Genomic DNA, 11,850 nt, shown 5'->3' on the forward strand with positions numbered 1-11,850 from the left:
AATCTAATAGTTCTATCACCTGCAGATAGGACTAGCAGTTAGTGCTGAAATGCAGCTCTGTGGTGTTAAAACCAGAGTTATGAAAAAAGCAGCATGACCTCGATTTCATCACTTTAGAAGGTACAGCAATACTCAAAAGGTGAGGTTAGGAGTTCGCTTACCTAAACAACACCTTCCATTATACTGATGATTACATGGCAGATTTGTGATGCAACAACAACTGGTAAGGCAACACTGCCTTCAAGAAACTCATGGCAATATGGAAGTTAACATCATCACCATTAGCATTAAGCTGCAAATCTTCAGCAGCATATTCCAAGAATACTTCTGTGTGGATCAGTCATGGAAAAGCAACAAGTCTACTCAAAGGAAATCTAAGGGTTTCAATGTGGGTGCCTTCCCCAGACATTCAGCATAAAAGTGGTCAGACAAGTGGGCAAAGTGGCCAACATCTGTGCACATACTACAGGCCAGAAGGTTAACTTATCTAGCATTCTTAGACTATGGACAATGTAAAGAGGCCCATTTCAGTAACACCAAGACAAAGCAAAGAGAAGTTGAACTTCATGACACATTAAGGTCTGAAGGAGCAACTTTACAAGTTAACAACCTGAGCAAATTTCAGAAACCTGCCTAGGTCAGGAAAGGCTGGTGAAAATTGACATCTGCCTTATGCACTTGATAATGCACTAAGCGGATTGGATTCAACCTCACCCCAAACCCCAGTGCTTATCTGCAAGTCCTCAATGGGAAACCTGAAAGAAGGACCAAAACCATGAACTCTGGATCATAGAATCTAAAGTTCAAGACACTTTTTCAAAGGCTGTAGCAAACAATTTTTTTAATATAAAATTAGTCATTAGAAAAGAACAGAACAACACTATTTGCACAGATTACATTAACTAAATTTCACTTTATTTTCAAGGATCTCTGCGTACTTCAGCTGCATTAGAAAAGGAACAACACTGTGTTTACTGGAGCAAAAGCAAGCACAGCTCCTTTTTATAAAATGTTACAAGTGCAGGATTGCTGAAAACAGCGTTTTCTCCACATGTGTATTAAATACACAATAAACATTGTCTCCACACATGTATTATTTAGATGTGTAAAGGACAGAACAGCTGAGTGGATACTATGCCAGAAGATATCATGGTCAAGTGAGGAACAATTAACAGCATGCTCTAATCAAGCATTATGGTTAATTATCTACTAATTCAAATGACAAGAGACACAGACAGTTAAAAGTAGCCAAATTTATTCAAATCTTTTTTGCTTCAAACAAATTTTTACCTTTTTCAAAAAGGTATACATTTTTCATAAGCTTTTATAAAATGAAAATTTAATCCCAGCCAGCTCAGAAGTTTTTCAGTAGAAGCCAGAGTCTTGAGTAGCCCAGTTAGGTGCCTAAAAATGTATAGAACAAATTTAAGGATAATCAAGAGAGAGAAAACAACAGTTAATAAAACAAATCTGTAACCATGCTGAAACTTTTTTTCCAAGACAAGACAGTTAAAAAGCAAGCTCCTTGCATCTGTTAACAAGTGTACAGTTATTTGCTCACATTGTACAACATATTTAAAAGTAAAGGTTGGTTAGAATATTTCCTATGTTAACCTCAAGTCAGTCATGTAGTCACAAACCTCCCTTTGGTTCAAAGATGCAGAAAAAAGCCTAGTATTTCTTAACTCAGTCCTAGAATTTTAAAATACAAATATACAACATGTATTTTGGCAGATGGAGAAACTTTTATAAAACTGAACTACTAAACTTCTTTATGACTTCCTTCAAAATAGTAAGCTACTTCAAAGTATCTTGCTAAACATTTTCCTTCACTATTTTAAGGACAGCAATGAAAGCCAATGCTAAGTTCTCCTATTTTACATTTTTTTGATTTAGCTTAAAACATTTATTTTTGAAGTCTTAGTGATATTACATGTTTGTTACAGGTAAAAAACCTTGCACAGTCTTATGCTTTTTATTCCTTGTATTACAGGAGGTGCTCTGGGAAAGGAGAGGTAGGCCAAAAGGCAGATAATTTTCCCATTAACAGTAAGTTTAACCATTAATTTATTTTCACTTAGATTATACTGAACATATGGTTGAGCTCATTACAACTTCTACACTTTAATTAAATTAATGCAAATCAAGTTTTAAGATGATTTTTTTTTTTATGTAGCTACTTATTCACAGGGAAGAAAAAAGGAGGACAACTGGCCCCCAAGGAAGATCTGTGGATTATGGTGGATAATGCATGCAACATAAGCCTGGGAAAAGAATCTTATGTCAACACAGTGGTGCTGTGTTGCCCAAAGCAATGAATACAATACATTTGAGAGGACAGTACTGTTCTAAATCAGTGCTGATTAGGCCTCATTGGGAATACTGTGCCCAGTTTTGGACACCAGAGGACAGAGAGAAACTGGAGAAGGTCCAGAGGTGAGCAAAGATTATTGTTTTGGAAAGCAAGTTGTATGAAAAAAGGCTGTAAAAAAAGAACTGGGCATGTTTAGCTTGGAGAAAAGGCTATAAAAGGGGAGAGGGAACATGATAGGTAGTTTTCAAATATTTTAAAAGATGAAGAAGAAACATCATTCTCCCTTGTCACAGAGGGCAGGACACATAGCAGAGTTTAAATTCCAGGAAAAACTAGTATCCTGTTATGCTTAATAAGAACAAGCTGCCTAGGAAAGTTTTAGAATCTTCTTCATTGGAGGTATTAAAGAGGAGGTCTACAAACAGCAAATCCTGCATCTGCATAGGGGTTAAACTATAATATTCAAACACCTGTTTGTCCTCATTTCCATTCATCTTCTCTCCAAGTGCATCTCTACCTGCAGATCAATGGATCCCAAATAGTTCACCCAAATGATGATTAATCATGAAGTGAGAGCAAGGTTTACTCAAAAACCAGGATCTCTATTATAATAGCCAAGGATCAGCTCTTGCCAGCATACGGTCTGGACACACAAATAAGTCGCTACAAGTTAAACGGGGGTGGAAATTTAGTGTGTTAGTTGTTCTCTACTAACTGCTTGCCTACCTACTTTGCATTTCACTAGAACTCCTCAACAGAAGGCAAGCTACTGAGAATTAGCCTCCATTTAGAGCAGGGGTGGGCAAAATGCAGCCTGGGGGCTGGATGCAGCCTGCCAGACCATTCTATCTGGCCTGCGGAGCCGCTAAAAAATTTAGAAAATTAATATTAATCTGCCCTGGGCTACCTGTCATGCGGCCCTCGATGGCTTGCTGAAACTCAGTAAGAGGCCCTCTGCCCAAAATAATTTCCCACTCCTGATTTACAGCATAAAGACAGTTAGTACTGACACGCTCCGAGTCCCTGCCCTTGTTTACTTCTTCTGTATAGCCACCTTAGTATGGCATAAGCACATCTCCCCTTTTCTATAGTTATATGGCTGCTTCCGTACATGCTACCTATTAGGAATCAATTTAAATAACTGCCCATTCCCTTTTGAAGTAGCAAAAGGCACCATTAACTGGTAAAAGGACCAGAAGACAAAGAAAACAGGGAAATTTGGGAAGAGCAAAGAAGTTCGAAGAAACATAGAGGAAAGATGCAAGGACAACTGTACTTTTAAATGCATCCAGAAAGAGAAATAAGTATCATTGAGAATAGGGACCAACGAGTGTCTTGTTATCTCTTGAAGCTAAATAAAGATGTGAAATACAGAAACACAAAATTTGTACCTACCTCAGACCTGCCGCTCTGGTTCAGTTTTTTCTCAATATTCATAGCCAGCATCTGACTCCGAAACGACAGGCTTTTGGTCTTTTCAATCACTTGCTGATAGGGTGAGATTGCATTGTTACCCATAACTACATGGCCCTAGAAATTAAATAGAAAAAAAAAATCCTTCCTGTAACAAACAGCTTCACTGGAATGAATCATAACAGTTTATGCCTTTTTCTATCAAACACACAAAATAATCATCAGGAGTGTGAGGAAATGCAAAAATTAATGTCAGACATAACCTTTACTCTCTGAAATAGAAAGAGAGGGTCAAAGTGCACAGGGCTAGACTTCTAGCCAAATGGCCTGATTTGAGTAAGTTAGTTTTTCTCATTTTTCAACTGCCACCAAAATCAATTGGGTGCTATAATTTTAGAACTGACCCTAAACAAAGCATAGGGCCATCACGTTGTTCAACAACCTACATTAAAATTACATCTGAAGAATTAAAAGATAACAAAATTAATGTATGTGTAATTAAGATTACAGAAAAAACTGTATGATATTATAACCAAGACATACAGCTACTTAGAATCAACAGGCAAAACATAAGATATTCAGCAGAATGCTAGAACTTACTGTTAGCGACCATTAACAAGGTAATTGTCACTAAGCAAAATCAGCTGGACTCTGATACAAACAGGTATTAAACTTACCAATTTTGAATCAATCTTGGCATCCAGCCTTGCATTTCGAATCAGATTGACAATCCACCGTTCTGCTTCTTCAGGGGTCATATTTAGTTTGTCTGCCAACATGCTAGAGAAGAGGAAAAAAAAAAATCAAGCACACTTCTTAAAATGGTATCAATCTAGCAGTTCTGATGTCATACTGTGTCACAAAAAGCAGCGTCTCATACTGGGAGTCAGTTGATTATTTAAAATAATTTAAAAAGTTACCAACTCAGCTGCAACAAGAATGATCCTGCCCTGATTTCATACTTGGAATTCTATATAATGTATATTTTGTCACAGAAGAATAGATACAACTTTCAACTGGATCAGTACGTTTCAGCAAGTACCCAGTTACACATATAACAGAACTATTTGAGTCCTTTCATCTAACCCAGTAGTCTACAACTTTTTAAGGTAGGAGATCATCTACCGCTCACCACCTCTACCGCAAACCCAGCGGTAAGTCTGTGGGGAGGGAAGGGGGGCAGACTGAGGCAAAGGGAGAAAAAATTATTTGGGGTCGCACCTCCCCAGCAGGTAAGTCCCACCCAGCTGGGGGCCCACTCAACTTACCCCTGCTCCTCCCTCTGTGGCACTGTCTCTCACCACGGGGGCCTCAATGTAGCCCCCACTCCTCCCCTCCCCCACAAACTGGCCTGCTGGGCCGAAGCACACGTATGCATGCATGCAAGCACTCAGGCCCCCCACACCTCAGCTTTGGATTGACTCCAAGAGGCGCCGAGATCTACCACAAGAGGCTCCAGGATCTACTGGTGGATCAAGATCCACTGGTTGGTGACCACTGATCCAACCTATACTATTTAGCAACTTAAGGCGGAGACAGAAGTGCAGCTCCCTGCTGTTACTGAGGATGCGTTCCGAGTTACAAGAGTCCCCCAGACCAAACAGAAGTTCACTGTTGGTTCCAGCAGGGAGGGGAATCTAGCTACTGGCTGAGAGCCTGCAGCCCGTTTCCCCTAGCAACGGCCCCTCCTCTCTCCCAACCTCTCCCTGTTTTCAGAATGGGAGGGAGGAAAGGGAGCAGAGGAAGCTTGTTTTAGGGGTTCCTCAGCTGGCATTGGCAGGTGGGGTGGGTGAACTGGAGCCTCCTCCCCCATGTCAGGGGGGCTCCAATACTCCCAACCTCACCCTCCAGTGGGGACTGAAAAAACCCCAAACCAACTCCCTCCGCTCCCTTTCCCCCCTCCCATTCTGAAAACAGCAACAGGCCGGGAGGCAGTGCAGACGCAAGTTACAGAAGATGCTATGTCTTGAAACATCTTCATCTGCATCCTCATGCAAGGAGGGTTCAGATTTTTGCCCAATTAGCCATTTTTAAGTGGTCTGCAGCCATGCACTTGTTTGGTCACGGCTACAGACTGCTTTCTGTGGCCAGATCGGGTCATCACTTCTGTGTCCTTAATTTAGGTCTCCATATAATTCACATTGAACATACTGGTATTAAACTTTGACAATTATCCAGAGTACATTATATTTTTGTGGGGTATTATTAGGTCCAGTTCCTGAACAATAAAAAAAATCACTATTGTGCAGATCAGAAAAAGAGGAGATGGAGTGGGGAGGAGGGGGCAGAAGGGGATTCACTTAAGACTTTAACCCACCTCCTTACCCATCTTGGGACTGGTATGTACCAAGCCAGGCCAACAGTGTAACTGAATGTGTACCACCTGTCCGTGGCTTCAAGAGCCTTTATAGCAACCAGAGGCTGTTTGCCAAAGAATGCCAGGATACTATGGCAACAAGGGAGATAATGGCCTAAAACTGCTACAGAAGCAATAAGGCTTTAGTGCATCCTGCTACCAGTGAAGAAAGCTTTGTAGTAACTTGCACTGGTGGAAATCTTAAGTTTTCATATCACAGTGTGCAAGCCATCAAATTATATAGCCATATTCTTAAGAGCACCTCTTTAACAGTTACTCAGCATCTGGCATTCCAATTTACTCTTGGCTGTAAGAAAAATTTTAAAGGCCAAATGGTTAATGAGACTGTTAGCATTTGTTCCAATTAAGAACTAAGAACAGATCCCAGACAGTTTCTGTGGTTAAGTTCTGCTGGACCCTCTAAAGAAGGGGGCTGACAAACCACGTCAGGGTTATAAACTGCTATGCAGGACCACAGAAGTGCTCTAGCCACTTGCTGAAGATTTTACTTCAAATGGTGCAGTTTCATGGGACCTCCTACATGCTCAGAGCAGTTGTGTATCTAGTTTTTTACTCAGCAACCAGTTGTGAACAAGCCATCTAGTTGTACTGTATGCCCTCTGCAAAAAAATCACCTCAATATTTAGTTTAAAAACAGACAGAAAATGCTTACTACTGATGTAGCTGTTTCAGAGAAATAAAACTGATTAACACATGTGGAAATGCTACAATTCCCAACATGTTTTGATTCACTTGTCAGCAGAGATCCTGGTTTTCTTTGTTTAAAAATCACGAATTCCCTAACAAAACCCCCAGAATTCACAATTAAAATGAAATGCCACACACATACACCTGCAGTTTTTTTCCCATTTTCCCATGAGAAATGGAAAACCCTGATCCCTGCTTATCAGCACCAGTAACCTGTACTTATTTTCTCTGCTACAAATAAATAAAAAGAAAAGTATGAGGAACTGTTCTATACAACTAATTCAATACTTGCTGATGAGCTCCAGTTATTACTGCTATCACAGTCACTGTAAAATGAAATCCCACCAAGTTCTCAACACATTAGAAACCAAGAGGGCTATATACCATCATTAATATTTAATATACTATTCATTAATACACCATTTAAAATCTGCTATTTTTAGTTCTCACATAGTCATCCAAATATTTCATAGGTTAGAGAGCTCAATGCCAACAGTTATGGAATAGCTTCATTATATCATGACTATGTATTTTAGAAACCTAAAAGAATTAAATAAGATTAGGCACCTAAATAATTTCACCAGAACATGAGAGCAACTAATACTATAAAGAGACATCTGAGCTGGTTTTGCTTTTCCTGAATGCTAGCTGGATTTGGATAAAATTTAGATAACTGATTTGGGGAAGTTTTTCACATTAATTTAATTACTGATTAAGCACCATGCAGCTGGTAATTTGCTTTGATGTGCTATATCATGACACTTGTTCCTAAAACTTCAGAGTTTGTGACATAAAAGATCCATGACAATTACATCACCAATCTAAAGATGATGCATTATACTCAGACTATACTTGCAAATCCTCATCCTGAAAGGAAAAAAAAAGCAGAAAGAAATGCATGTAATTTCACTTAGTGAAACAGGCACTCTTTGCTCTGGGCATAATTCCTGCACTTGGCATTTTCTGTGGTTTTCCAATATACTGTGTGCACTTCCTGCTACCACCTGCCTCATTTTGGGAACTTATGTCATCTTTCTATCAACTTCCAGGCTTGGGTAATATCCGATTGTTTTTATCTGTAGTTTCTGACCCAAAAGAAAAACTGGTGATATCAGAGATACAGGCCAAAGTTCCTCCTCACCTTACCATTTATTTTTGCAATTCACTTTTTCACTGCTTTAGCAGTACGTAAAAACTTTGTTCTTAGCAGTATCATTTTATTCTCACACTAACCATATCTGCTTAAACACAACCTCTCTCTTTTCAATATTTCAGTTTTGGGGTTACAGTACTGACAAAACTTAAACGCACAATTTGGACAAGATTTTTTTTAAAAATGGAAGGCATGGCTGAGTTATCTTGCAGGTAGATCCCTACCAATTCATACCTAACCAGAACTCTAAGATGGATAACTACATTTTGAAAGGTTGCAAAAACTAAGTAAAATTATTATATACTGTAGCACAGTCCATTAGGTTGGTGATGTTTCAGTTAATCTTGCCACTTCCTGTGAAGATGGTAATTACTGAGCCTCCATTTCTCAAAGGTTTAACAACAAACCGAGACTGCACTATGTGAAACAGGGAAGCACTTAAAACTTAAAAGTACTTTCCTGAATTAGAACCTAAATATCCAGTGAAGAATGAGTGCCTAAAGTAACAGTTTCCTTAAATGGCCTTTTCTCAAGCAGTCTTGGAATGATGGTTTCTTTGGAACCTGTGTGGCTTTCCTCTCCAACAGAAAGATCGGTTATGTTTTTACCACAGATGAACAACATTTTCAAACGAAACACCAACTCACTATTAAACTCATTTTAATTTTAGTTTATTCAGTCTAATGGGGTGACTTGATATTGAGGGAAAAAGAGGAGAGGGGGAGGAATGAAATCCTACAGATCCCAGTTATCACTATCCTGCAAAGCTATTCACATGCAGTTCAATTATCTGTTGTAGAGAAACTACCGAGATAGAGGACAGACATATTAAGTCACTAGAAATAGCAGGAAGAGTTTAGTGCAAGGGTGGGCAAAATGCAGCCTGTGAGCTGAATCCAGCCTGCTAAAGGATTTTGTCCAGCCTGTGACAGGTGCCATGGCTCCACCCAGGACAAGGAGTGAAGTGTGCAGCCATTCCTGCCACCCCCAGGGCACATACTGGGGTGGGGGTAGAGCAGCAGTAGGACTTGCTTCCTGGCAGCCCCAGTAGCTCCTTTTTGCCTGCCACTGCTACTGGACTCAGCCCCGCTGCCTGCGCACCCTGGCCCATCCACCCCACAACCTGCTGCTGGGCAGGGCATACCGCTGGGCAGATGGGATAGGGCTGCGGACAGGCGGGGAGAGGTGTCCAGAAATTGGACAAGCAGGTGGAGCTGGGATTTTGGGGCAGCACAAGGCCAGGGCCTGGGGCAGAGCTACAATCTGCTGCCCATATATCCCTGCAATGGGCAACAGTTCTGTGGGCAGGGGTATGCAAGGAGCAGACTGTGGCTCAGCTCTGGGCTCAGGCCCAGGCCCTGCCCAGCTGTTCTGTTCCTGGACACAGCACATCCTGCAGCCCCATCCTGTCTGCCCAGCCATGAGGGTCCCAGATGGCCTTCATGAAGATCCCAGGATAATGGGGTGGTGAGGGTGATTCATGGAGATCCCAGGATCATGGGGTGGTGAGGGTGATGAGTGTGGGGCCGGGGTAGAACTGTGATCTCCGTACACCCCTGCCCATCACACGGGCATGTAGGCAGTGGAAGGTGGCTCTGCTCTGGGCCCGAGCCCCACATTGTCACAGCCCCGCGATCACAGCTCCACCTACCCACCCTGTTCCCCATCCCAGCTGCCCAGCCTGGCCCCGATTAAATATTAATTTTCTAAATTTTTTAGGGGCCCTGTGAACTAGATAGAATGGCCTGGTGGGCTGCTTCTGGGCCGCAGTCTGCATTTTGCCCACCCCTGAAGGGAGTTTTGGCAAGCTGTTGGGGGGTGGGAGGGGCTTACCTGGTCTGTGACAGCTCACTGAAACTATGTCACTGGCCCTCTGGCCCAAATAATTGCCCACCTCTGGTTTAATGGATTTATGGACCACATTGCAAAAAAGTAATTTTAACTATCTGGCTGCATGATTCTATATGGGTAATTAAGGTAACTAAGAGACGTTAAAAGCTTGAAAAAATAAATCCAAGAAATAAGAACGAACACTCATTGCCTGAAAGGAGGGAGAGAAAACAAACCAAAACAAACTCATAGGGCTTTTGAAACATATTTCAAGGCAAAAGTCAGAGGTATAGCTCCCATACAAAAACCAGCTAAACAATAAAATTTGGATAATAGGTGAATGCTACAAAATATTTAACATAAAAAAATATTTTTTCAGTTTGCCAATCTACAGTTCTGCCACTTACGTGAAAGACTTCTGGCTAAATAATGCACTGTTACATATTACATGGTCTTTAAAACATACAATATATATCTATAGGCAGAAGCTGCTGCCGTAGGGCAGCCTAGGTGCAGGCTCCAGGCAACTGTAGCAAGAAAGACCTAACAGCAGTGAGGGGGAACCAGACACTTTTCCCCTATGCCCAGCAGCAACTTCTGCGTAGCAGCCACCACTGCTCATCATGGGTAGGCCCATTTACAGCAGGCATGGAGTGAGCTCAGGTCAGAGGCTGTGTGCATAGGTCCCAGCTCATCCAGAATGGCTCCACTCTGGCCAGGGTGAGTCTGGAGTGGGTGTGGGGCAGGCTGGTGTGCTCAGTTGCTGCTGGATGCTGGTGGCAGTGACAAGTTGCAGGGTGCGCAGGTTCCAGGCTGTTGCAAGGGGGGCGACAAGGGGGAAGAAGGAGGGTGCTGATCAGCCCACGACAGCTCCCCAAAACTGTCTATTGTGACCTGCAAGCCCAAATAAATCACCTGCCCCTGGAGTAATATATCTATACTATCTACATGCCAAAAGCAAGCTTATTTCTGGTTTAAAAGCTAACAATTATTCCTACATTCAGGACATGTGTGGAAAAAAAAAATCAACACCAGATATATGTAGCTGAAATACATTTGCAGGTACATGCATGTTTATAACCACTTTTTCCATTATGTAACTAAAAAAATGGAGAGCGAATCTGACTGCATAGCTGCCAAATTAGTCAAAAAACCTAGACTTCTTAGGAAACATAGGTTCCTAATAAGATCACATAACACTTCTACTCCTATGGTCAGGAATCTTACACTGTACCCCAATGAAAATGCTGAAACTTGCAGACATCTCTCTGGCAGCCTTTAATACAAAAATTTAAAAGCTGCCTCTAAACATTTAATGACAACAATGTAACTTAGATTCAAAGCATTAAAATGTGCTTGCAATTCAAGCAACAACAAAGCAATATGCACCATCTGTTTTACTTAGAGCAACTTCAAGTGAAAGCACAGAATTTTTGATCAGCTGTAAATGCTCAGTTTAAATGAAACAAACGTTATAGAAGACATCATATATTTTTTTAAAAAGCATGTTTGCAAATTTAAAAACTATCAAAAAAAAGGAAAAATCTAATAATTCTGTATTCTGTGAATGAACTAACAGACCCAGGAATTCAACAGCAACTGTGGTTTTAAAAAAACCCCAAAACTTCAGTAACACTGAAGGTGAAGTATTTAAACGAGCAAGGCCAGTTAGTCTTACCTCGATCCTAGGCAAGCTGTTTGAGAAAATTATTCTGGTACACATCCAGGGGGGGCCAGCAGGGGACTGCATGCTTAGGGGCAACCAACACGGGTTCATCAGTGGCAGGTCCTGTCAGACTAACCTGGTGGCCTTTTATGATCAGATCACCAGATCATTAGATGCAGGGGTAGCAGTGAACATAGTCTTCCTGGACTTCCGGAAGGCTTTTGACACTGTCTCTCACCCCGTTCTCATTAAGAAACTGGGGGGCTGTGGCATAGACACCCACACAGTCAAATGGGTCGCCAACTGGCTGGAGGGCTGCACCCAGAGGGTGGTAGTGGATGGGTCCTTCTCAACCTGGAAGGACGTGGGCAGCGGGGTTCCACAGGGCTCGGTCCTCAGGCCCACGCTGT

The 11,850-nt window shown here is 41.6% G+C and overlaps 1 protein-coding gene across 1 annotated transcript in view; it reads right to left on the minus strand.

Annotated features, from left to right (window-relative positions):
• Nucleotides 1–1,327: 1,327 nt before the first annotated feature.
• EIF3E (eukaryotic translation initiation factor 3 subunit E) overlaps nucleotides 1,328–11,850 on the minus strand; it is a 65,007-nt gene continuing 54,484 nt past the window's right edge. Inside the window, exons 11-13 of the mRNA XM_019528070.1 lie at nucleotides 4,405–4,507; nucleotides 3,710–3,844; nucleotides 1,328–1,404 (exon numbers count right to left, since the gene is read on the minus strand). Coding sequence (XP_019383615.1) covers nucleotides 1,366–1,404; nucleotides 3,710–3,844; nucleotides 4,405–4,507 — 277 coding nt within the window. The 3' untranslated portion in view covers nucleotides 1,328–1,365. The remainder of the gene's footprint in view (nucleotides 1,405–3,709; nucleotides 3,845–4,404; nucleotides 4,508–11,850) is intronic.

This window comes from Gavialis gangeticus, unplaced genomic scaffold (genome assembly GCF_001723915.1).
Source record: "Gavialis gangeticus isolate Ggan-Ray unplaced genomic scaffold, GavGan_comp1, whole genome shotgun sequence".
NCBI classification, from domain to species: Eukaryota; Metazoa; Chordata; order Crocodylia; family Gavialidae; genus Gavialis; species Gavialis gangeticus.